Genomic DNA, 27,200 nt, shown 5'->3' with positions numbered 1-27,200 from the left:
GAAAAAAACCTTACCCACATTCTTTCATTCTTTTCTTTTTCCCTTCTGATTAGAAAGCAGAATCGAATTATGCACCTATACTCAATGTAAACACAGTCACTAACAGCTATTCCATCTGTAATTATAGCTGGGTACCACCCCATGTGAATTACTGATAATCATTAGTGATGTGATCAAATCCCATTGGACAAGGAGGGCTCCGACATTGCCTCATCAAGGCTGAGTAAGTTCAGATTCCTAAGAAAGCAAGACTTCCCCAACAACCTTCAACTCCTGCTTTCTACTTTAAAAGAGAAATAAATAGGATAAACTTTGCAATAGCCATTTGATGTATTAGATTAAAAAAACAAACAAACCCACAAAGCAAGAACTGTGAAATTTAATAGCTGCGTTACTTTATTAATGCAATCAAAGGAAGCTAAATAAATGCTTTAGGCTTAGCTGAATTGATTTCCTTGCAGAAGTCTGTAAGTTTCCAGTTCACGCAAGTTTCAGGACTTCTTGTACCATTGTTCCAATTCCATCAAAGATTTCATGCAGAGGAGCTTTACACATGAAAGCACAGGTAGTAACTATTTTATTGGCTTTATCCACATGGGATTCATTTACATTTTTGCAAATGTGCTTACATCCAAGCTCTGTTATAGCAGATGCCGTTTCAGCATCAGGAAATCTGTAAAACAAACAAACAAACAAAAGAGACTGTAATTAACATAAAGAGATGATGCAGCCATAAAGTTCTGCCAGTGTAACTTGACTGAGATAACTTCAGTAATATTTCAGTGACTCTTTAGCTGGCGATGGCAAGGGAGTCAAGCAGACTGCCACTGCTGGGTTCTCCCGTCCCCTATGGGCACAACAAGTGACAGGATTTTTTTGGAAACAGCATCTGAAGCGCTGAGCCACAGTGTGCCAGAGGGGACAACTCTGCTTTTAACAACCCTCCAGTTTGGCTTACAAGATGATACCAAGTGTAGCCATGACTGATTCCCAAAAGCGTGAGAGATGCCAGCTGAACTTGAAGACATGTTAGACCTTTTCCAACACCTCCAGGTGTTGGAAAGACCAGGTAAGGTCTGCCTCTGGGATTCTGCAGAGGTTAATTTTTTCCCCTCAGGATAAGGCAGGAACACAGGGGCAGAAGCAATACCTCACTACCACAGCTGATACAAAGTTCCATTCACAAGTTTTGTTGGGAGTTGACCGTCCTGGAAGCAGCACTGACTTCTGCCAGCCCCTGTTCTTATCTGCCTCCCCTGACCTGGCCTCAAGCCATTCCCACCAGAAAAACTCTATTAAAAACCAAAATCTCTTAACAGACAAAACCCCACAGGGTACCAAATTTTTGAATGCCAGGTGTCTATTCTTCATTTGCAGCACGAATCATGGCCTTCAAGATCACCAGGTAACATAAGCCAAAATCTATCACTCAGTTACCACGAATGTAACGTGAAGAACTAAACATCCTTGGTCACCTGCATGTCTGTGCAGCTATGACGATATAAAGTCGCTCTCTTCTGTCACTTTTAGGACTGACAGACGCTACATCCAGTGACTTGTGAGCACCCACGCTGCACGCCAAAGCCAGCGCAGGAGCCGGCGTTACCTTTGGTGGCTCCTGCGCTGGCTTAGGCAAGAGATAAGGCTACCTGGAGCTACCATACTGATAACTTTAATGTGTCTGTGGACATTGATACCACAGGATGTACCCCAAACCAACACAGTTCTGAATGTAGGGATATTTTCCAACGCTGTAGTGCACAAGTTGCCTGACCTCACAGATCTGGTCTGTCTGTCACAAGAGTGCCTACCACTGTTATGCAGGTGAAAAATGTCACTAATAAGGTACTTAAGGGTTACTGGCACCAGAGACCTTTTGCACAGAAGACTGGCCATTTCCTAATCCTAATTTCCATATAAATTGTCTCCATCGATTTCCTTCTTACCTCCCATCTACGTTTTTATCTTGTCCAACCGTGACCTCACAACCAGGAAAGACTTTAGCTGCCAGGACTGGCGATATGCAGCACAAACCAATGGGCTTTTTAGCACTGTGGAAAGCTTGGAGTGTGGAGTTCACATGCTTGTTGACGGTGCAGTTCGTGCCATCTACAGCCCAGGAACACAGGTTCTTTGCTACACCAAAACCACCTAGAAAAAAACCCCAAAACCCCCCAAAAAAGCTCGAATGTCAGACACTGGTAAAAGACATTAAACTCAACACCTGAAAGAAGGTTTGAGTATTTTTTTACAACATAATCACAGCATTCATAGAACCATTAAGTGATTGATCATACTAGAAGTTTTTAGCATGTGGGTTCACAATGTTAATTTAACTGCATGTTTTTTATACCCCATACATTACACAAGCCAGAGAGCTTCATCTTGCTTCAATGAGCAACAACTAGAAAACCTCCCACTCGCTAGCCACTGGAAAAGCTGTGCCAGCTGATATGCACCCATCAGTAAGGAAGAGAGGGATCAGCAGAAAGAGTAACAATACAAAGTAGATGAGTAAAATTCACAACACCAATGCAAACAAACAGTGATTTGACTCTCTAATTCACTCTCAAGTTTTACTTTAATACTCTAAAGTCTTACTTCAATGCTTAAGCAATTACAGGAGAAGTTTTCTCCCCCAGAACTCTTTTTGATAAAAAAAAAAGGGAAAAAGTATATAAAAAAAAAAGTTAACCAGAAAAACAAAATGGGCATTACATGAAAAAGCCATCTAGAGAGACCTTGACAGGCTGGGCCCACGAGAACCATGTGAAGTGCAACAAGGCCAAGTGCAAGGTCCTGCTCGTGGGTTGGCGCAATCCCAAGCACAACTACAGGCTGGGTGGCAAATGGGTTAAGAACAGCCCTGAGGAAAAGGACCAGGGATGGTTGGTGGATGAGAAGCCTCACATCAGCCAGTCATATCCTGGGTTTCATCAAGAAGCCAGACTGGCAGGTTGAGGGAGGCGATACTCTCACTCTACTCCCCTCTTGTAAGTACCACATTTAGCTCTGGGATCCCCAACATAAGGAAATGGAGCTGTTGCAGCAAGTCCAGAGGAGAGCCACAAAGATGATCAGAGGGCTGGGGCACCTCTCCTATGCAAAATAGGTGGAGAGAGTTGGGCTTGTTCAGCATGGAGAAGAGAAGGTTCCAGGGAGACCTGACTGCAGCCTTCCTCTACCTAAAGTACAAGATAGCTGGAGAAGTGACTGTTTACAAGGGCATGTAGTGATAGGACAGTGGGTAATGGCTTTAAGCTGGAGGAGAGATTTAGATTAGATACTAGAAGAAATGCTTCACTGTGAGAGTAATGAGGCACTGGAGCAGGTTGCCCAGAGAAGCTGTGGGCACCCCCTCTCTGGCAGTGTTCAAGGCCAAGTTGGATGGGGCTCTGGGCAGCCTGGGCTAGTGGAGGGTGTCCCTGCCCATGGCAGGGGGGTAGGAACTCTTCCTACCCTAAGGTTCCTTCCAACCCAAACCTTTCTACAGTTCTCTGACAAAAAGGCAGTGATCATGTATGATATTGAGACATACCACTTGTGAATGACAACATAATTTCGTATTAAAAATAACGCTGAATTTGCTTTCTAGAAATTAGTTATAACCATCTTTTACTTGCATTTAATCTTCATTTAATTGTGCAAACAGATTACTTTATAACAGCACCTTCATTTGCTGAATGATAAAAAGTAAGAAGGTTATTAGTAAGCCTAACCATCTACTACATTTGATTCCTTGTGGAATGTTCACAACATGAACTCTTCTACAATAAACAAACAGAAATTTCCACAAGTATTTCAAAGGATAACATCAAGAAGCTTTACATTTTTACTGTTTTTCCCTTTTACTCTACTCACTCTAGAGTGTTATGTGGAATCTCTGAGGTAAGATTTTAATTTCCAAACTTAATAAGGTTTATTTCCCTCTAACAGTTATTACAGCAACCCTCCCGAGCCTGGGTTACAGCAGCATGAAATTAACGTGGAAAATATTTGCCAGCCTCCACTCCCTGCTCAGCCCTGAGGTCACCCGGCTCATTTTAGTGCTGGAGTGCGTTTCTCTGCGTTATACACATGCTCCCTCTGCCGGCCTTACAGCAGAAGACAGCGTAACAACTTCAAAACTGACGTTTAGCCCCAAATTTTCATGAAGGCAGTATTTAACTGTACTATAAATATACTCGGGACATTATCTCTGGCAAGTCATAACTTCCTCATGACTCTTTGGTTTCTTCACTTCTAGAGTGATTACAATTACCTCTGCCTGAAAGGCAATTTTGTGGTCTATAAATAAAAAATTACCCATAAGCATGTTTAGTATAATTTGATCAGCAACAGAGCAGATACATAATTAAACTAAAATGTTCTCACGTCTGACAGGGAATATTATCTGTTTGGTAACCTGCTATTCTACCAACAATTTCAGAGGCCCTAAAATTAGGACACTGCCATAAGGAAAGGCTGGGTGAGGTACTGAGGGACATGGTTTAGGAAGTAATATGGGTGGTAGGGAGACAGTTGGACTAGATGACCTTGCAGGTCTTTTCCAACCTTAACGATTCTGTGATTCTATGATAATGTCAAGTTCTGGCCTTACTTTCATACTCTGGTCAGAGGTGTTGTCCACAACTAGGAACTGAAATCTTCACACTCTTTAGAAAGAAGAAATAGAACAATGTACAACCTAACTCCAAAAAAACACCCTGGCATTTTACATTAGTGAACTATAAATTAATAAACTGGGATTACTTATCAGCCCATGAGAGCTTGCCGAAACATTTTCTCATCCTCAAAGAAAATAGGTATATAAAAAAAACCCCATATACCTCTCATTTTACTCTCCAAACTCATTTTAGAATTTTTTTTTAAAAACAAACAAAACAAGCAGCAGAGGCAAAGCAGTCATTTGCAATCAAAAACAATGCAAATAATTTTATTTTACAAGCACCTACCAGGAAAAATGACTGCATCAAATTCACTGACTTTCAGTTCTGCCAAATCCTGAATGTTCCCTCTTGCCAGTCTGGCACTTTCAACTAAAACATTTCTCTTCTCTTCCGTTGGTTCTCCTTTTAGGTGATTGACTACATCCCTTTGCTCAATGTTGGGGGCAAATATCTTCACCTAGAATATAGAGACGAAGCGATTTTGTGAACACAAACAGAACTCATACATATTGTTCACAATGAAGATAATTTAATGACAACAGGTTTTTTCCCTTACGTCTCTTAACCAAGAGAAATGGATTCTACAGAATGGAACTATAAAGATTTATATGGGAAGGTGCCACACAGTAAAAGACTACTATCTCTGCTGAGTCGTGCAAGGGACACTAGTCATGGCCTTGGCAGCAGGGACTGCTAAGTCCTACCTACCTTCAGAAAACAGGAATATCAGAGATAAAATTGTGTACTAGAAGGAGGCATAGAGATACAAATGTACATCACATGAAAATTTTAGGGAAAAATGTGGTTTCTTCAAAATTTGACTGCTTGTACATCATTATGCAGTTTGTTTCTTCTGCAGATATACCTAGAGCTATCACTGTAGCCTGTTCTCCTGGAGATAAAATTAAAAGATCAACTAAACCCTCTGCATATTCTGTTAATGACACAGATTTTTCATCTACTTCTAGTCATGCAGCTTGGCTGAAGAAAGTTTTGAAGAAAGTGTAGGAAGATTTTTGGGTAACGCCCTCTATTACTAGAAGGAGGCAGATAGAGCTCCTCGAGTCAGACTTGTTGAGTGAGGCTGGTAGGACAGGACTGCTTAAACAAACAGGTTCAGGCTCCATCTCACAGATATTGCTATAAATTTCTGCTCTCAGTGGAGCTGCTGAGTTTTAAAACAGGCAACAAGGAACATCCAAACGTGACCATAAATCTTAGTGCTTTTCCCCACTGAGCAATAGCCTATTTCTCATGGTAATTTTGCTTTTTGCTGCTATTTGTACATTCAGTGTAAATTAAAATGTTTCCCATCATGGAAACAAAAGTGAAAGACTGTGAAAGCACAGAATCATATAGAGCAGCTAAATATCTAAAATGACAGGTGACACGTTAGGATGGGTAAACCCAGCCATGCTCCCCACCCTATTCCTGTGGCCTTTGACAGGAGTGCATTCCTATGCCAATGTTAAGCTTACCGATTTTGCCAGGGCCTGCCTTCCCTCTGCGGAATAACTCCAAGGACAAACAGAGCACCACAATTTATAGCATCAGCCTGACTGCATACACAGATGAGTCTGCAGAAAGGCTGCTCTGAATTGTTATGGGATCCGACTGCTAAGAAAGTTTTACAAAAAAATGTTTAAAAGATAAAGGATGCAAATTTAAGAAGCACTTCTAGTGCAGATGGAGTTACCTGCTTTCTTAAAAGACTGGTGGCAGAAAGGGAAAAGAAGACATGCAAGAATACATTTTGGTTATGCACAAAAGGGGAACGCTGCCTCAAAAATGTGAGATTCTGTGAGAGGTGGACTCTTTCCAGACATCTGTTTTCATGTTTGCTTTGCAGGCTTCCTAGTGCTTACCGCTTTAGTTTATTTTAGAGAGGTCAATGTTGTGCTAAATATGAGGGGGAAGGGGCGTGTTACCATTAGACACCTTAGTGCTGCAACACACGTACGGAAAACCAACACCTTCCACCATCTGAAGCCACAGACTGGACCAAAACACAGCACCACCACTGGTCCAGGCTCCCCCAAGGGCTCCCAGACACAGCTAGCTGAAAACTGGAACCCGAACGGGAACAAGAGCCAGACTTCTGGAGACGCGAGTGGAAAGCACATCAAATACTTTAACCGGGCCCTGTGTTCGGCTCCCCCCAGGCTCGAGCAGGCTGCCAGGGCCAGAGAGCAGGGCAAGGCCTCCTGCTGCTCCTCGCTCCCGGCTTCAGCCGCCTGTGTCCGGGGGCTGGCCCTGCCGGGGGGACGTTCACTCCTTTGGGGACGGGGGTGACAATAGGAAGGGAGGGGTGAAGCAAGAAGGTTATGGCTGAATAGGTTTTGTAGTGTGCAGTGGCGGGAAAAGAGCACCGGGAAGAGGGGAGGTTCCTCTCCGGCAACCAGCAGGAGCCTCACGCTGCCCTACACCGGCCCCTGCACAGGGAGGGGGGGGGAAAGACTAGGGCAGGGGTCCCCCGGCTGCTGAGGGGCTCCTCTCCCGAGAAGCCTGTCACCCGCGGCTCCACGCACACCCCGCGGGGGTGCCGGGGAGCGGGAACCCCGCCTCCCCACCGCTCCCCCTACCTCCGCACCGCCACGGCTGAGGTGCACCAGCGTCGCCGAGGCTTCGTGAATCTCGCTGCCGTCGAAGACCCCGCAGCCGGCAAGAACCAGGGCCACCCGCTTACCCATGGTACCTTCCCGCCGCCGAGCACCCGCCCCTCAGGCCCAAGCAGAGGCGGCCCAAGCTGGCGACCCCAGGCCTCACGTAACCCTGCTCCCTCCTCCTCCCGCTGCGGCGCCTGCGCCGCTGGGTCTCGGCTCGGCGTCCATCTTCCAGCCGCTCAGCGAGATCCGCGGTTTCACCGGCGGCGGCGCCCGCCGCCGCTCAGGCTCGCAGGGCTTGAGCCCCGAGGACCCCCGCAGCCGGCACCTCGGGGGCTCGGCCTTCCCCGGGGTCCGGCACGTCGTGCAGGGAGTTTTCCCATTAAGTGCTCTCCCAGCTGCCTACAAAATGTAGGTGGGGGTGAATTGTAAACGTCAGGGGGAAGTCTGGAAATAAAAAAATGAATAAAATATGGGTTTAGGCTTAAACGAATCAGGCTGTGATGTATCTTCGGTCCCCTTTATCCTCTGGAATAGCTCCTTGTAGCAGTGAGGCAGGGAAGGTGCCGCGGTGCTGTTACACGTGGGCAGCTCGCCTGGAAGTGGCTCTGCTTCCAGCAGGACCTCGCAAAGCCTCAGTGTGTACGTGTGAGGCTGGGGTTTCTTGTGGTACACATACGACTATCATGGTGTAATGAATATACTCCTTTGAAAGCCAAAGAAAAGTGGAGTTTGGGTAGAGGCCAGCCATGCTGTTGGGTTCTGATGCTGTTTGTTTCAGACCCACCTACCTTTTTTGGCTCCTTTAGTCTCAGACTGTGTTCTTGGGAATGGCTCCATTTTACCATGAAAACCAGAATTTCTTTGGAAAACCAAGCTGCTGCCTTCCACCCACTCCCAGTTTTGTTACTAAGGCACTGCCCCAGGGAACCAAAGTGCTTCCTTGGGCCAAGGAAATCATTAATCCCTAGTTTCCTTACAACTGCGTGCACAAATACCATACCAGTGACCAGTTGTATTTAATTTTAGCGAGATCTCTGAGCTCTTGGTCCTTCGTTTTTTTGTGAGCCACTTAGAATCATGGAATTGTTTTGGTTGGAAAAGATCTTTAACATCATCAAGTCCAACCATTCACCTAACACTGCCAAGTCCACCACTAAAACATGTACCTAAACATCACAGCTGCACGTCTTTTAAATACCTCCAGGGACGGTGACACAACCACTTCCCTGGGCAGCCTGTTCCAATGGTTGACAACCTTTTCAGTGAATAAATTTTTCTTACTACCCAATCTAAACCTCCCCTCACACAACTTGAGGGCACTTCCTCTTGTCCTTTCACTTGTTACTTGGGAGAAGAGCCCAGCACCCCCCTGGCTACAGCTTCCTGTCAGGTAGTTGTAGAGAGCGATAAGGTCTCCTTCCCAGCCTGCTTTTTTCCAGGCTAAACAACCCCTGTTTCCTCAGCTGCTCCTCATTGTGCTCTAGAACATTCATTTATTTTTATAATAAACTTGGTCTTAATAATGAAATGTACACTTCTGTTGGGCCAGAATGGTGAAAAGGGGATCTTCTAGAAAAATGAGAGTGTCTTCCAAAAATTTGAAGTATGGGGTTTCTGCAGGGGGCACAACAATGCGTAGGCTGGGCAGAGCAAAAATGGCATATGAAAATGAAGTAAAATGCATTCAGCTATATACTGAGAGATCAGGACTGTGCAGGGTGATGGATAGGGAGATGATTGAACAGGAAAGGGCCAAAATAGGGAAACACGGTGCCTGGGCAATGTTTGCTTCAAATGAATGTGGGGCTAAAAATTGGTCTCCACCACAGCCCACACTCTGCCTCTTAGGATTGAGGAGGACTGCAGTGCAGCTCCAGCTCAAAAAGCCCTCAATTGCCTGACCACCTAATCCACAAGCATATGCTAGGAGATCCCTGAGTTAGAGCTCTGTACAGCACCAAACCCTCACCTTACTCTCTAGGCTCAGTAGGAGCCCAGGAAAATTCCAGTGGAGTGGGGTCACCTCAACCTGGAGAAATACAAAATACATTTGGTAAGTGGAGTGGCAGTTCAAGATCTTACTGGCACTGTCTAGAAAAGACATGGTATCTGACTGTCTCCCACACCAATGCATGGTTCAGTTTGCATCTCAGGCTACATAGCAGAGTATACGTGTTGTGGGAGTCTTGCACCTGACTCCTCTCAAAATGATTTTTGTACCTCTCAAAGGAGGGGGGTGGGGTGGACCTAAGGTTGATGAACTTTAGAATGACATCAACAAGACTTCAGGTAATGTTTGCATTGCTCAGTGTGTACCCAGCCAAACCAATAGCTAATATATCACAAAATCACAGAATCCCAAGGTTGGAAAATACCTTTGAGATCATTGAGTCCAACCACACCTGTCGTCAACTAAACCATATCCCTGAGCACCTCATTTACCTGTCTTTTAAATACATCCAGGGTTGGTGATTCAACCGCCTCCCTGGGCAGCCTGTTCCAGTGCCCAATAACCTTTTCAGTGAAGAACTTTTTTCTAATGTCTAATCTGAATCTGCCCTGGCACAGCTTGAGGCCATTCCCCCTCATCCTATCTCCCGTCACTTGGGCAAAGAGACCAACACCCACCTCTCTACAACCTCCCTTCAGGTAGTTGTAGGTGGTGATAAGGTCTCCCCTCAGCCTCCTCTTCTCCAGGCTAAACAACCCCAGTTCCCTCAGCCGCTCCTTGTAAGGTTTGCTCTCCAGCCCCTTCACAGCCTGGTTGCCCTTCTCTGGACACGCTCCAGGGCTTTGATGTCTCTCTTATAGTGAGAGGCCCAAAACTGAACCCAGTATTCCAGGTGCAGCCTCACCCATGCTGAGTACAGGGGCACAGTCACTTCCCTGTACCTGCTGGCCATGCTGTTTCTGATAGAAGCCAGGATGTCATTAGCCTTCTTGGCCACCTGGGCACACTGCTGACTCATATTCAGTCCAATGCCAGTGTGAGTATAAAAAAAACCCCCTGAGGAGCAGTAAAACTGCCAGGTATTTAGTTTTGTCTACTGTGATCCATATTTAGTTTTGTCTACTGTGATCCATATATAACCATAACTTTCTCACAGAATGGCATATTGCCAGCATGTGGGCTGGCAGATGTGCACCTGAAGATGTAAGCAGCATCCAGAGAAGCCCATTTTCGTGAGCTAGGAGCTGTGACTTTTGGTTCAACAGCCTCTTTGTTGTGACTGTTACAGTAAGATAACTCTAGCAGTTCAAACCCACAACTTCTGGCTGCAGCAGCAGGGTTTGTTTTCCCCTTTCTCTCTCTTCCTCCTGTGGCTTTCAAGGGCAGAGATGGAGAAGATACTTCCTTTTATAATGGGAGATTGCTGAGAGTCTTCGTCACTGTTTCAGCAAAATGTTTGCTTTTCACTAATCAAAATAATCTGGGAAATGAGAAAAATTGGGGAATTCAGTCAACTCCAGAAGTTGATCTTTGTAGCCAGCCTCAGTCTTCCTCAAAGCCTGCTAGTGGGCAGAGCTGCAGATCAGCTCTGCGGGTTTATAATAAAGAGCACTTTGATCTACTTCTGGGTAACAACTGAGACAGCTGCTGACTGAGAAATCGATAGCATGTGAGCTTTTTAACTCAAGTATATTTATCCACAAACAATTAGTCATTTGTTTTCCATGTTAAAATATGGTTTGTGATGCAACTTAGGCTGTATGAGAAGAGAAAAAAAAAGACTACTGTGCTGCAAAGTTTCCTCTGGGATGCAATGAAGTGAGATACAAAAATGCAACTAAAATGAAAAATAAAATTTAAAAAAAAATCAATAGCTTTTGCCATCTTAGTCATTTGATCTGGCACCTTCAGCAACCATAACAGCACCTGAGCAAAGACTTAGTAGTCCAAACTGCAAATGTACACTGAGCCAGGACTAACAACCAGCTCATACTTCATTTCTAGTTTGGCTAATGAGCTGTTTACAAGACCTTCATTCTGTCATGTCACTTCCCTGCATCCTGGTTTCATAGAAGGGATCAATGATTCTTCCTGTATTTCATAAAGCACTTCCAGCACACATCAAAGCACACATCAAAGTCTCTTAAAAGTAGGAATTGCAGCTATAGTCCACACAGGCACATGCCTTTTTTTTTTTTTTTGGATAAAAAGCTGGCAACTTGTAATACACTCAAGCTAGGAAACACAAATGAGTAATAGCACACTTTAGTTTATAAAGAACAAAAATAGAACCTTAAAGCAGACACAAATACAGAAAGATAGGTATGTGTAGATTATGTATACATGCATGAAATTATTGTGCTGAACAGTGTGAGTTTTAAAGATAAACAATATATAATCGGGCAGCAAAGAGGTGAGATACAGAAATGCTGCTGAAATTAAAGATTTTATAAACTGTGCCATCTTACAGTTTTCTGAACATGTTTAATACATTTAGTAGTCCCAGCATTACCAAGACTGATATTCAGCAGCCTACCCTGCATTTTTATGAAGGATGCAGGGTTTTCCACCTACATTTTTATATGCACATAGCCTAGCATAGTGCTGGCTAGAGAACTGATGGTTCTTTAGGGGTTTATATTTCTCTGGCTCCTGATAGTCAAAAGTCCACAGCAGAGTTGTTATTTACCCAGTGAATAGCACACACTGGTACTTTCACTGTGGATGACAACTACCAAAGTTAGCCTCCTGGACTCTGACGCTAGCGTAGCTGGTTTTGAACTCTGCTCAGCTGGAAAAAGCTGTGTTTGCTGCAGGGATGCTGCTGTCAGACCTGTTTCTCTGAGCCTGAACTCATCTTAAAGATCCATGGGCAGAGGCCAACTTTATGGGGTTCAACAAGGCCAAATGCCCGGTCCTGCAATTTGGTCACAATAACCCCAGGCAATGCTACAGGCTTGGGACAGAGTGGATGGAGAGCTCCCTTGAACAGAGGGCCTGGGGATGTTAGTGGACAGCTGGCTGAACATGAGCCAGCAGTGTGCCCAGGTGGCCAAGAAGGCCAACAGCATCCTGACCTGTATCAGGAACAGTGTGACTAGCAGAAGTAGGGAAGTGATTGTTCCATTATACTCAGCTCTGGTGAGGCTGCACCTTGAGTACTGTGTCCAGTTTTGGGCTCCTCACTACAGGAAGGATGTTGAGATGCTGGAGCATGTCCAGAAGCGGGCGACAAAGCTGGTGAAGAGTCTTGAGCACAGGTCCTGTGAGAAACTGCTGAGTCTTGAGAAAAGGAGGCTGAGGGGAGACCTTTTCTTTCTCTGCTACTACCTGCAAGGAGGATGTAGAGATGTCGGGATTAGTCTCTTGTCACAGGTGACAAGTGATAGGACAAGAGGAAATTGTTTGAAATTGCAACAGGGGAGATTTGGCTTAGGTATCAGGAAGAATTTCTTTACTGAAAGGGTAGTCAAGTACTGGAACAGGCTGCCCAAGGGAGGTGGTGGAGCCACCATCCTTGGAGGTATTTAAAAGGCGTGTAGATGAAGTTCTTAAGGATATGACCTAGAGTTGGACTAGTCAGGGTTAGGCTGTGGTTGAACTTGATGATCTAAAGGGTGTTGTCTAATCCAGGTGATTCTATGATTCTTGCTATCTGTGAAAAAACCCAAGAGAATAAACTGTATAATCCCCATAATGTGAGCAAGCATTCTGAAGTGGGTGGAGGGTACACAAACTCAGCTTGAAGCCCTGAAAGGCTTCAGGCAAGGCTTCTGGGCATCCAGAAGAGGCTCAGGGCTACCCAGGTCATCACAGCAAAAGCCTTTCTGCCATTCTGTGGGGCCTCACCTTGTCATGCAGGCTCCAGACCCAGAGGTCATCCGTCCCTCTCCGTGGGTTCTGGTTGTAAGCGTGGGTATTTGTTCTGCATTTTGAAGTGGCTCCACAGCAGTGCTTGGAACAACATACCGGGCTGCTAACAAATACTTCAGCTTAGTTAAAAAAGCGCATAGTTTCCCGGGTTGCCAGAAAAGTGAAATCGTCGTTTTGAAGTGACATTTCTAAGGGATGACTCAGCACAGGGTTGTTTTTCTCCCAAACCCTGCGTGGCGCGGTGCCACCCTCCCTACCTCACGCCCTCCAAGCCCGGGCCCTCTGCGGGCACCACCGGCCTCCCCGAACCCTGTGGGCGGGCGAGGGGGCGGCCTCCTTCCCGCCCTGCCTCCCTCAGCCCCGCCGCTTCCCCTGGCAGGGCCGCAGTGCCGAGGCCCGGCCCTCAGCGCCGCAGGTTGGGCCGCCATGGGCGCCGGTAGCTGCTGCCGGCTGCTGCTGCTGCTGCTGGCGGCAGCTTGGGGGCCATGTTTCTCGGGGGCGGTCCGGTCCTCGCAGCGGCGGTGGCCGGTGCCTTACAGGTGAGTGAGGCGAGGGGGGGGCGGCCCGGCGGCCGGAGGTGGGGAGAGGGACGTACCCACGGCTGCCCAGTGCCGCCGACCGCTTAAACCTGCCCGACTGCCGGCCCTTTACTGCCTGCCTCCTCCGGGGCCCGTCAGCTTTCCGTTTTGTTTATTCATTTAGGGTTTGGGGTTTTTTTTTGACTGAAAGGGCCCTGAGTAGCTGCCTGTTTTTAATCACGGGGTGTTCGTCATTTAGGGGACATTCGGTGTGTTTAGCCGGGAAATGAAAGATTGAGCGGGTGTCCCGTCCCTGGCCTAGGGCTGTGCTCACTGTCAGCAGCCGGGTTGCCGCCCCCAGGAACGACAGCCCTATAAAGGTGCTGGTTATATTCCCGTTTCAGCAAACACTTACTGCGATGAGGAAGTCAGGCTACGGTTTATTTCGTTTCTTAAGTTCACTTCTGAGGGAGCTGGGCTTGTTCAGCCTGGAGAAGAGAAGGCTGCGGGGGGACCTCATTGCAGCCTTCCAGTACCTGAAGGGAACATACAAACAGGAGGGGAATCAACTTTTTAAATGGGTAGACAGTGGCAGGACAAGGGGGAATGGATTGAAGCTAAAGGAGGGAAGGTTTAGATTAGATATTCAGGGGAAGTTTATTACAGGGAGAGTGGTGAGGTGCTGGAACAGGCTGCCCAGAGAGGTGGTGGATTCCCCGTCCCTGGAGGTGTTCACGGCGGGGTTGGATGGGGCCCTGGGCAACCTTGTGTAGCTCCAGGCCTGGGGGTTGGTGTGCCTGTGGCAGGGGGGTTGGAGCTCTGTGATCCTTGGGGTCCCTTCCAACCCAGACCATTCTATGATTCTGTGATTCATACTTTTGTTGAAATGGTGTAAAATCCCATTTGGTGCTCTGGAGCTGCCTCCGCTCCAGGAGAAGGCCTGGTGCTGTTGGGGAAAGTAGGAGAGCGTGGGTTACTCCATTTTACTGGCACAGGTAGCCACAGGCTTGGTTATGCTGAAGAAACGACCCTCTTCAAGCAGAAGGGCTGCACTAGCATGTGTATTTTACATGGGTTGGGCTCGATGACCTCTTGAGGTCCCTTCCACCCCCTACAGTTCTGGGTGGGGGGGGGTTGCTGTTTGTGAAGTGAGGTGGTGTAGTTTAAGTGCTACTGTTAAGTGTACGCCTGTTGTGCAATTCCCAGCAGTTAAATTTTTATCAGGTGATGCCTGAAGGAGCAGTATCTTGCAGTTACGTGTTGGGATTTCGAGCAAGTTTACGAGTTGCAAAGATTGGGTCCTGGGGTGGTCAAAATTGGAGTGTGAGCCTGTCCTCGGAAATGTGGTTTTTAAATGCTTGTTAACATGCTTGTTACCTTCTTGTTACACTCAAGTAGCGGTGGGAAGGGAAATTGAAAATTTAAGATGTGCAATTTAGAAGCAAGACTTAAATATGTGGCTGGCATAATTTTTTGTTTTCTGAATGCTCTCTTTTTTTGCTGGTTTTCTTTTTTTTTTTTTTCCCTGGACAAAATAAAGGCAGGCATACTGAAATACCCAGCAAACCTGGAGAGTAAATCCACAGGGGAAAAAACAATAATCTGTGGTGTCTCAGCAGGGCTACTGGCCTTATGGCTCAAGAAGTCCCTTCCTATGTCCTTGAGTCATCTCGTGACTGGTGTCTTTGTGCCATTAAGTAGCACAGGGCAACTTACTGTGTTAGACACTAAGGCTGGGCTCTGGGCAAACTGCCTGTGCCAGTTTGTCTTAGTGATGGGAAATTAGGAACCTTGTTCTAAGTGAAATACAAAGGAAATTTGGCAAGGAAGACTTGTCAGAAAGACTTCTTTGATGTCTGTATATAGTGTGATACATAAGCAGATTTGGCTTTCAGTTTTTGAGGTTTAATAGGAATGATGGATGGAAACAGTGATCGTAGGTTCTTAGGCCTTTTTATCTCAATTAGCACAGAGGACTAGAGTATTTGTTTCTGATGCTGGCAGTATTCTTGGGTAAAAATAGCTCCATATGGGGAGCTATTACTATAGAATAGTTTCCCAGAGCCAACTGGTCATTTCTTGTGTAGGGAAACTGTTAGAGGAACGATTCTGAGGCAGATCTCAAACCATCCTCTACCCAGCACCTGTGTGTGTCTGATTTTGTGATTGTAAAACACCCTTTGTAATTTGCATCACACCCACCCCATCCCTGTCAGGGCTGTGTACAACATGACCTGCATTCGTCAGTCTTAAGCCCTGTTTTTGCAGGGGTGCACCCTTGGCAGCCTTACCCACTTGTGTGCTCCAGGTGTTGCAGCATCTGGATGACAGAATCTGTCTTTGGGGGGTGGCTGCAGGCTTGAGCTCTTCCACTCAGGCCCTTAGGAAGCCACGAGACAGTTACTCCAGCCGTGAAGATGAGCTTATCATCCTGTGTGCTTCTCTCTCTCTCAACACAGGCGCTTTGATTACCGTCCAAAAACCGATCCGTACTGCCAAGCTCGTTACACCTTCTGTCCCACTGGCTCTGCCATTCCAGTTATGAAAGAAGAGGATGTCATAGAAGTGTATCGATTACAGGCTCCGGTGTGGGAATTCAAATATGGGGACCTGCTGGGACATTTGGTAAGGTGGTGTTTCTAATAAAGTCACAGTGGCACGTGCAGCTGAGGTCAGCAGCGGATGTCAGGAACAGGAGCTGTAAGGTTGGGATATGCTTGTCTGGCAGAGCACACAAGCCAGGCTACCTATGGGAAATATACCCAAGGAGCAGTGAGTTAAAAACAGAAGTTACAGAATTTAACTTAGCTAAAGAAAATAGCATGGCCAGCACTGTTGGTAGGTTTGAATGCATTCCTCTGCCCAGCTGCATATGGGGAGGTTTTTTTCCCTACATTTTGGGTGTCTTTTTCTGCACTAGCACTGCATGAAGAAAAGACCTTTATTTGCCCCCTTATGTCAGGTGAAGTGCTCACGTAGGGTATTAACTTCCCTGTTGTTAAAAACTTCATGTGTTTCCGTGAAGGTGGATGTCTCTCAGGAGTGGACAGAATGGGGGACCATGAGGAGCTGGTTGTTTTTTGTGGTTCTTTCTTGAATGTAATGGTGTTGAATTACAGTCTCCATTCATGGAGTCATGCAAATATTAAAGAGTCTCCACTTGAGGAATATTTATAGCCATAGCAGTAGCATAATTAAGCTTCCGAGCACACAGTCCTTAATGAATAAATACCAATGAATGCGAAATAGCAACATCAAAACCAAGCGTACAGAGACAAAAATGGAAACAGCTTCTAATGTTGTTATCTCAGCTGCTAAACTAAGACTGAATTTACCCATTTACTATACAGGATATAAATATTTATCTCATTCGTTTTGTGGCTTTCATTTCTAAGATCTGGTTTTGGTAGCTCACCTCTGCTCTTTATTTCTTTGATACCCCTGTGAGGTTAAGGATTCCTAAGTAAGCTTGAGTTTTGTTGGTGAGCTCCCCATGAGTGTCTGCCTCCAGACACCCAAATTTACAATGGGTAGATAGACAAGCACTGGGGCGGTGTGACTCTCTGATAGAAGTATGTGTGTGATACATTCTGGTGTGCTGTATCAATGCTACTGAACCCAAGATGTTACAGAAACCCCTTCCTCTCTTCTTCCTCTGTTACACAACACCTCCCATGCATCGCATCTTCTGTACAGATGAAGCCAAAGTCAGTTTTATGTTAAAGTTTTAGCTTTTCATGAATTTTTGTTTTCCTTTTCCAGAAAATTATGCATGATGCTGTGGGTTTCAAGAGCTCTCTCACGGGCAAAAACTACACAATGGAGTGGTATGAGCTCTTCCAGCTTGGGAACTGCACGTTTCCACATCTCCGGCCTGGCATGGACGCGCCGTTCTGGTGTAACCAGGGAGCTGCTTGCTTTTTTGAAGGAATAGATGATGCACACTGGAAGGAAAATGGAACTCTAGTCCTGGTGACTACGATATCAGGTAGATTTCAGATGCTTTGGATGGTGCTAATATCCCGGGCTCCATCAGAAGAGGGGTGGCCAGCAGGGACAGGGAGGTGCGAGGCCCCATCTGGAGTACTGTGTCCAGATCTGGGGGCCCCCAATTCAAGAAAGATATAGAACTGTTGGAGAGGGTTCAGAGGAGGCCACAAAAATGATTAGAGGCCTGGAGCACCTCCCCTACGAAGACAGGCTGAGGTAGCTGGGCTTGTTCAGCCTAGAGAAGAGAAGGCTGTAGGGGGACCTCATTGCAGCCTTGCAGTACCTGAAGGGAACATACAAACAAGAGGGGAATCAGCTTTTTAAAAGGGTAGACAGTGGCAGGACAAGGGGGAATGGACTGAAGCTAAAGGAGGGAAGGTTTAGATTAGATATTAGGGGGAAGTTTTTTACAGAGAGAGTGGTGAGGTGCTGGAACAGGCTGCCCAGAGAGGTGGTGGATGCCCCATCCCTGGAGGTGTTCAGGGCCAGGTTGGATGGGGCCCTGGGCAACCTTGTGTAGCTCCAGGCCTGGGGGTTGGTGTCCCTGCCTGTGGCAGGAGGGTTGGAGCTCTATGATCCTTGGGGTTCCTTCCAACCCATGCTATTCTATGATTCTATGATAAATCAGTATCTTTAAATTTGCTTGGTAGGTTGTTTGCAGTGTTAGTCACTGATGCCAGTTTCAAGCTGAAATACTGCCCCTGTGCTGCCTTCAATACAGAAAGCAGTAGGAGGCTGCTGCCCTTGGAGCAAGGCACACTGAGGAGCTGTTAAATGAGTCCTTTGGTGTTGCTACACAAAAACACTTGAGTCTCTTGGGTGTAGAAATAGCAAAACAGCTTCACAGAACCACTATGGACTCTCTTAGCGAAACAAAGCCTTGTGTGGTGAAGTGTCAGGTGACTGCTGAGCTAAAAAAACCTGGTGAAAATGTGTACATTACAGATCAAACAAATAAGATGCATTTAGAAATAGTATCAGAAATCTAAAAAGTACTAATCTCTCTCAGTCTCCCATTGCTGTAAGTCATAAAAACTGTTCAAATCTCCCCAGTAATAGGTCTCTGACACATGTCACAGAACAAAACCGGGATTTGCACTGCTTAAATATGTAGATGATCTCCAGAATTAGCTTCCTGGTATATACTGAACACTGAAATCCTACAATAAAAAAGTAATTTCAATAAATCTGGTAGTAATAGAGTGAATAACTTGTGCACAAAGCCCCCTGAGGACAACAGACTTGCATTTCGTGTGACCAAACCCACTCCACACAGTTAGCATAGTGTACAAGGCACAGTGGAGACTCAGCTCACAGCTGGTGTGATGTGCTGCTTCATGTTTGCCCGCCTCCACTTTTGGCAGCTTTGCTGGACTCCCTCTCTGGATAATCTGTCCAGGGCTGCTAAGAAATCCTGGGTTGTTCTTTAAGCAGTGAATGAAGTGGAGCTGCTTTCCTCTGAGTTTGTGGCTCGTAACTGAAGTCTTTGTTGCTTGATATGGTTGGACTCTTCTGTATGAATACCAAGTTAAATATTTTCATACAGTTGTGGAACTTGAAATGCTTCCTGCCTCTGTGGATTATTTGATGCTTAAGAAGGGTGAGGTTATGATGGTGCTGTGTGGAGGCATTGTTATGGTCTTCCTTCTCTTTCTTGCTCCTGTTTCCATGAAACCTTTAGGAAGTTTTTGGGTTTGTTTTTTTTTCTTCTTTGAAAGCCCATCAGCCAGGTTAATGTTATGTAGGAGTATGTTTCTTCTGTGGAAATGGGGCAGGAATATCCAAAGGCTGATTTTTGACTGTCTAGGTGCTTCCAACAGTTTATCATGGAGCTACACGTTAGTCTGTAACGTTTTTGTTTAATTTAAGGCATTAGGGCCAGAACCTCTTATTAAGGCCACCTCGGTCTTGTTGGGAGGAACAAACCCTTCCCACTAACTTGAGTTCAGACTTAACGGGAGAGGCTGGTCGCTGTGTGCAGGGCGGTGTTAGTGGCACAGATCGATTTGGGGTCTGCCACCCCTGCACTGCGTGGTGACTGCTCGCCAGAGTCTTGCCTGTCCTCCAGCAGCTACCAAACCCAGTGACTGCACCCACAGCAGTGAGGCTTGCAGCTAAGGAGAGATTCTGGTTTGGAATGCTGTCATGATTGCAAGCTGTTGTCTGACGGTGTCTTCTGAAGTATCATCCAAGAGTAATGTGAAAAATCTGGCTGTGCTGTCAATGGGAGGTGCTAGACAGGTCTTAGTCACAGCTGGTTGTCCCATGTGCTGTGGCAGAGGAAATGGAGAGCGACCACGTCTAGGTGGAGACACAGTGCTAGGGCTACAGGGAAGAATAAAAGGGGAGGAAGATGAGTCCTGTGCTTCAGCTGGGTTTTGGGGAGGCACACGCATCATCACATGTATGGAGCTGCAGAGGGATAAGCTGAGTAAGAGATGTCTTCCTCATTCCAGTTGTGAAATCACAAAAAAACCCCTCCAAAATGTATCCTAAATTAAAAAGTAATCCACAAGGCCTTTAAGTTTACTGATCTTCACACACCCCACCCCCCCCACCCCCCCACCCCCCCCTGTTCTTTGGCTTGGTTCAGCTTTGCTAGCTGAGGAGCTGCTGTAACAGCAGGGTGTCTCAGCCCAAGGTTGCATGGGCTTCAGTTGCGGGGAGACGGGAAAACTTCTGCCCTGAATTGCTGAATTTAGTTAAAACTTGAGGAAGTGCAGAAATGCCTGCTGCACTGGTGAGCACTTTGCCAGCATCTCTGGTGGATTGCACTGCCTGCCCTGTTTGTCTGTGAGGATAAAACAAAACAAGAAGCATCACACATCTCTGACATTTGGCTTTGCTGGCACAGTAGTAGGAAACGGGGCAGGGAAAGGAATTACAGTTTAAATAATTTACAAGTAAATACAGTTTATTCAGTGGGGGGTATCACTTCCCCCTCCAGCCTATGCCTCGTGGTTCCATGTAGGTAAACTTTTCAGAGAAGGGAAGTGAACCTAGAAGCAGAAGGCAAGTATTTTGAGCTGTGCATTTGCTACCTTGTCTCTGTAGTACTTCATTTTCATCTCTTACAGGAACCATGTTTAATGAAATGGCAAAATGGGTAAAATACGACAATGAGACTGGCATTTACTATGAGACCTGGACAGTTCAATCAAGTCCTGACAAACAGTCAACAGTGTGGTTTGACTCTTACGAATGCTCTAAGTTTATCCTGAGAACGTACCAGAAGCTGGCTGACTTGGGAGCTGTGTTTAAGAAGATACAAACAAACTATACCAGCATCATTTTATTCAGCGGGGAACCTATTTATTTGGGAAATGAAACATCTATTTTTGGACCTGTAGGAAACAAGAGCCTGGCAGCAGCTATAAGAGACTTCTACTCTCCCTTCAAACCTCATCACAGAGTCAGGGAGTTTCTTGTGGATCTGTTAAAGATAATTGATCGCGTCATCTTGAACCGTCAGTTTTACCTCTTCTACAATTTGGAATACTGGTTCTTACCCATGAAGTTCCCTTACCTCAAAATCATTTATGAAGAGGTCCCGTTACCGACTGGAAGCAAAACATCCTTGGGTGTTTAACTGCCTGCTGAAGGACTGAGCTTACCCTTGTGCCAGAGCATCTTTAGGGATTTTTGGAGCGTTACCCTGGTGGTATTGAAGTGTCGTATGTGTGTTCCACTGCTAACTGAAGAAGTTGCATTGGGAAGGCTGTGCTAGACCATATGAAAGACTGTGCCTTTTCTTACCTCTCATTACCTGCATAATACATGTATGAACATGGCAGCATCGCTGGCTTGGCCACCTTCTGTGTAACCATGGGCACTTGCTGCCTGAAGGCAGGCTGACAGGGCTCCTCTTGGAGAAGCTCTGCAAGGCCTCGGGGGGGGGGGGACGGGTGGGGGGGTGGGGACGGGGGGACAGGAAGCAGCCTGCCTGCTCTGGCCTCAGGCCCTCTCCACACCCATGGCCACGTGGTGACACACAGCACCTGGCCATCAACAGAGATGGACACAAGCATTACAAGGACCTTCTCATCTGACCAGCTCAGCTAATTCATGTTGGAACTAACAAACCTGAGTGCCTAAACACATACAATCCTCTCACCGTGTGCCTTAGTTTCTGTACTTCTTTGGTTTGTGCAAGTGGAACCTGTGAACTGTTCCCTGGTTTTCAGGAAGCAGGTGGTCAGCGGGGTGGGGATGGCTAGCGAATCTGGTACAAGGTGGCACGGGTGGTATCTTGACACCACTTTGCTTCCTTCCCCTGCTCTGCCAACACAATACAGATGGCTCTTCCTCAGAATTGTGTGTGACTTTTCTAGCACAGATGGGAAGGCAAAGAGCCTGTTCTGGTATCAGTTTTGATGCGTAACTGCAGTGTTCTGGCAGTCTCCTGTCTTAAAGGCTGTCTGAGGCTTCGGTTAGGTCAGTTCTATAGAAGTCACAGAATTGTAGGGGTTGGAAGGGACCTCAGGAGATCATTGAGTCCAACCCCCTGACTCGATGACCATGTTTATATTCCTTTTATGCCTCTGTAAAAAGCACAGAATCCTTAATGTGAAAGCAGTGGTGCCCGTTTGAGGGGTGTCACTGTTAAAATCAGCGCTTGTCATAGATTTGCCTGAAGAAGCGAGTGCCGCCTCTTGCTGGCAGCAATGCTTGGAGCTGTGGCAGCCTCCAGTCCTGTTCCTGGCTATACCTAGACCAGCTTGGCAACCTGTTCCCTTCAAACCCAACTGACCGAAGCCATGGGGCCACCTGCTTTGTGGAGAGCAGCAAGGTGCCTGTACCCAAACCATAACACCTGCAGCAACATAATCGTCTTGTACACAGCTGGTTTTGTTTTATTTTATTTTATTTAAAGCCCCAAAGGGTTGCAGAAGGAGTAGTGCACCTGCAGAGGTTATTACTGCATCATGGCTAAGTCACGCAGGTTCATTTAGCTCAATCCAAGTGAACAGCCTGCTGCAGCCAGAGGGGACTACACAACGCAACTACACAGTGATTTGAATCAAATTGTAAGAGTGGCAGAAGATTTACCTTGTATTAAAAGGTAGCTAAAATTAATTAGTTGAATTGCATTATCGTGTAATGGGATGAGCATGAGAGCTAGTGTGAGAGGAATGAGAGCACTGCTGTTCTGCAGGGGAAAGCTGCTAATTAGTTCCACTGTTATGTGGAACACCATCTTCTACCTCAGCTTGAGAGACTTTTTTTTGCAGCCAAAGTCACAAGCCCTTACTTTGACCAGCTGAACTTCTGATTCTTTAGATGTGGGGGTTTGGCCCTGACTGGAGACCAGACACCCACCAAAACTGCTCTATTACTCCCCTTTTCAGCTGGACGGGGAGAAAATATATATTGAGTGGCTTAGGAGTCGAGATAAGGACAGGGAGAGATCATTCTGCAATCAGTGTCATGGACAAAACAGACTCAACATAGAATGAAGGAAAGAAAACTCTGATTTATTACACTGCACTGCACAGCCAGTGACACCAGAGTCAGGTAATAAGAAGCATCACCAGGTCTTAAAGCACCTTCCCCTGCTCCTACTTTCTTAGCAGACTTACTTTAGTCATGATTTTGCTCCCTTCTTCCCCCCCAGTGTGGCACAGGGAGGGGCAGGGAATGGTGTTTTCCGTGTGCATTCCTCACACCCTCCCCCTGCTGCACCATGGAGTCCCACCCACCGGACACAGTCCTCCACAAACTTCTCCAACATGAGTCCTTTGTTGTTTGATCAAGTTGGCAACAGAAAGTAAACTCTGGTCCCCAAGGTCAGCTGCAGCAGCTGGGCTTTCCCACAGGGCTTCAGCTCTTCACCAGCTGTCCCAGCATGGGTCACTGCTGTGGAGGGCAGTCATAGAATCATAGAGCAGGTAATCCAGGAGGCACTAGGGGAGCCATAAGCTTGTCTGCCAAATGTATGTTCTTGTCAGTGCTTGATTTTTATGACTTTGTAAACCCTCAACATTCTTGAACCTGTAATTTATCTTCTTGGGAAAAAGCCTTGTGCAGCTCCTAACAATCAAGAGGTGAGTGGCTGTGGACTAGTAATAGCTAGAGCTATTACACAACAACTTGGCATAGCTAGCTGGATGTGGTACCTTCAAGATTATTGAGGAACTTGATGAAAAATAGTGGGTATGAAAGAAGTAATCACTTCTCAGGTCAAACATAACCATGGTTCTACTGGTACAAGTTTATAATATCCTGGGCTGTTTGTGCCTAAATAACATCCCCTCCCACTTTTCCTGTTTCATCTGTACAGTCTGCTTCATTTAGCCTGTTTTAATAGTCTGGGTGGTAGGGGGAGTTGCTTCAAGGATAAGCAGTTACATCCTAGCATGTCTTACTTGCAAGTTAGAAGACAGTACATTTCTAACAACAACAAACCCCCACAACCACCAGGCAGAAATAGAAAGAATCATGGAGTCGTTTTGGTTGGAAAAGATCTTTAACATCATCAAGTCCAACCATTCACCTAACACTGCCAAATGCACCACCAAAACATGTCCTTAAACATCACAGCTGCACATCTTTTAAATACCCCCAAGGATGCTGATGGAGCCACTTCCCTGGGCAGCTGGTTCCTGCTAACGCTTGCAGAGAATATATTTTCCCTAATGCCCAATCTAAGCCTCCCCTGGCACAACTTGAGGGCACTTCCTCTTGTCCTTACATTTGGTACTTGGGAAAAGAGCCCAACAGTCCCCCTGGCTACAGCCTCCTTTCAGGTAGTTATAGAGAGCAGTAAGTTCCCCCCTCAGTCTTCCTTTTCTCCAGGCTAAACAACCCCAGGTCCCTCAGCTGCTCCAGCCCCTTCACCAGCTGTTTGAAGGATGTGAAGCAGCAGCTGAGACAGAGCCTGTGGGTCCGTACAGCAGCAGGACACACTGGTGATTCCTCTATGTAGCTATGTGTGCACACAAGTCTGTTCCACACTTTAAACTCTACCCTCAGTTTAAAGCTACCAGTGATCAATGTAGGAGGTGTAGGGGTTTTTTGTTTAACCACACATAAAGCTGGTATTTATTCCTTCTGAGCACAAGTGCCTGAGAGAGAGGCCTGTGCTTTCTTTGCTTCTCTTAGTTCATGAGTTTTTGTTCAGAACCTTAAAGAACCAACTGTCCAGAATGAACGCACAGCCAGGGGGAAATAAACCCCACCAGTGCAAACCACAGGTCTGGAAGAGGCTCAGTTCTTGAAGTTCACAGAATGTCAGGGGGACAGAAGAGACCTCAAAGGATCTTCTAGTCCAACCCTCCTGCCAGAGTGGAATCACCTAGATTATAGAATCATAGAATGGTTATGGTTGGAAAAGACCTTGAAGATCATTGAGTCCAACCATCTATCCAGCCCTACTAGCTCCAACACTACACCATGCCACCAAGTACATCAACTCTTAAACACCTCCAGGGATGGTGACTCCACCACCTCCCTGGGCAGCCTGTTCCAAAATCGAACAACCTTTTCAGTAAATAAATGTTTCCTAATGTCCAAACTAAACTTCCCTGGATGTAACTTCAGACCGCTTCCCCTTGTCCTGTCACCAGCTACCAGGGAGAAGAGACCAACCCTCACCTCACTACAACCACCTTTTAGGTAGTTGTAGAGAGTGATGAGGTCTCCCATCAGTCTCCCTTTCTCTAAACTATCCCAGCTCCCTCAGCTGCTCCTTGTAAGATTTGTCTTCCAGACCCTTCACCAGCCTTGTAGCTTTTCTCTGGACATACTCCAGCATCTTGGTGTCCTTCCTTGTAGTGAGCAGCCCAAAACCGGACACAGTACTTGAAGTGCAGCAACAGGTCACACAGGACCACATCCAGGTGGGTTTTGAATGTCTCCAGAGGAGACTCCACAACCTCTCCAGTCAGCCCATTCCAGTGCTCAAAGTCACATGGGGGAGCAGGAGTCACAGGATCACACCTAACATTTCACTGGACACCAGCTGGTGTTAGCCCTCCTGATGGCAGGAACTAAGCCCCTAACTGCCAGGCTCGAAGATAAGCTCCTACTTTCTCCAGTGAACCTGTCACTGAGTCATTATTCACGCTTTGCATAGAGGAGATCACTCCAGGTTCTGGTCCCTGCTTTTGTGCACGTTGCAATTAAGAGTAAAAATACACGGTCGTTCCGTGACGTGAACATTTTGAACTCTGCAGAGGGTAAAGCTGCTTAATTTTCATACCACGGAGCTGCTCAGGGCTCTAACCCAAAGCTGTCCCAGTTCCTCAGCATTCTGCAAGGAACCCCACCTTAGAACAGCGTGGAGGGAAGACAGGGCAGAAGAGCATGCCAGTGTCTCCCTTTGAAAGCACATGAAACACAACAGCCAGCAGCAGATGCGATCCTACAAGAAAAACCTGACAGGAAGGAGGAAGAGATGCACGTAGAGAACACTGAGGGTTAATTGTGGTTTCACTGTCCTACTTTTGATACCATTCAACTTCAGTCATCTCTCCATGGAACTTGGTTCTTCAGCATTGGTATTTTAGGAAAATTAATTTATAGTATGTAACCTGAACCACCAACCCTGAAGTTCTGAGTCCCTTTCAGATTTCACAGATTTCTTCATTAAACTAACACTCCAGTTTTAGACGCAGCAGCAGCAGCACTTACCTTTACCATTCCACATGCAGCCAACTCAAGCAGCCACAGACTAAGACAGATCTCTCTGAAGTAACAGAGCTCAGGTTTTAGCCAGGCCAACCCCAGACAGAGGGACCCAGATGAACCCTGCCTATAAATTAATTTGGCTCACATCAGACCACAAGTGGGACAGAGACAGCTAATTTACGCCTGTGTTGGTTTGCAGAGCACTAATCAGTTTTGGGCTAGAAATCCCTCCAAAAAACCCCACCTGAGTTCATAAGTTTGTAGCTTCAGGTAAATCAAAGGAAACTACAGTTAACACATACAACTGCCTCTAAATTACCTTCCCACTTGCAATACATCTTCTCACTGTCACTTGACATGGCTGGTCAGGATTGCCCAGCTATCAAGAGCAATTCAGGATCCAAAACCTGAAGCGATGTAGCACATGTGCTCAGAGGTAACCTGTGTGCTCAGAGGTAACCCGTGCCACCACACACGTTAACAGCTCTGAGGTGAAACCGCACAGCCAAGCCAAGGCTGCATTCATTGCCTTCCCATGAAAGTAAGAGAGAGAGGGGAACCCAGGGAAAATGATTTCATACACCTGTAAGACACCCATGCTCATGTTTCTAGTGAACTTCATGACAGTCTGTGGCACTCTCATCACCACTCACAGGATGGATTTACTTGTTTTAAACTCTTCTTCCTTTTTTTCTAATATGGAGAAGGCAAAATAAGAATTGCACAAGACTTGCTAGAAAGGAGCACTGAAGCTTTTCCTGAAGCTACTTAGAACGCAGGTTTGCTCAGGAGGTTTGTTTTGTAGCTGGATTATTTGAGATAGGGATGCTTTAACTGGTTTGATGTACAAGAACTGCAGACCTTCAGTGGAAGATGGAGACAACAGATTTTGGGTGGTTTTCTTACCCTTAAACACCAGTAACCATAACAATACTGAGGCACATCTATGAAGGATGTTTTTGGA

General features: G+C 46.2%; 2 protein-coding genes across 2 annotated transcripts; one reads left to right on the top strand and one right to left on the bottom strand.

The window, feature by feature from the left end:
- Window positions 1-373: 373 nt before the first annotated feature.
- On the bottom strand, window positions 374-7,558 carry LOC311193865 (glutamine amidotransferase-like class 1 domain-containing protein 3, mitochondrial). Its single transcript, XM_084266825.1, has 4 exons — window positions 7,253-7,558; window positions 4,956-5,127; window positions 1,947-2,151; window positions 374-673 (listed from the first exon to the last, which is right to left on the bottom strand). Exons 1-4 carry the CDS (start codon window positions 7,358-7,360, stop codon window positions 481-483), a joined length of 678 nt encoding a protein of 225 aa, XP_084122951.1. The 5' UTR covers window positions 7,361-7,558; the 3' UTR covers window positions 374-480.
- Window positions 7,559-13,524: 5,966 nt separating this feature from the next.
- CLN5 (CLN5 intracellular trafficking protein) lies at window positions 13,525-21,920 on the top strand. Its single transcript, XM_084279360.1, has 4 exons — window positions 13,525-13,639; window positions 16,078-16,243; window positions 17,381-17,606; window positions 20,686-21,920. Exons 1-4 carry the CDS (start codon window positions 13,527-13,529, stop codon window positions 21,195-21,197), a joined length of 1,017 nt encoding a protein of 338 aa, XP_084135486.1. The 5' UTR covers window positions 13,525-13,526; the 3' UTR covers window positions 21,198-21,920.
- Window positions 21,921-27,200: the final 5,280 nt, after the last annotated feature.

Source organism: Gallinula chloropus, assembly GCF_964237585.1.
Source record: "Gallinula chloropus genome assembly, chromosome: 1".
In the NCBI taxonomy this organism is placed as follows: Eukaryota; Metazoa; Chordata; class Aves; order Gruiformes; family Rallidae; genus Gallinula; species Gallinula chloropus.
Note: the sequence above shows the minus strand (reverse complement) of the source record. Positions and strands in the feature narration are given on the sequence as shown.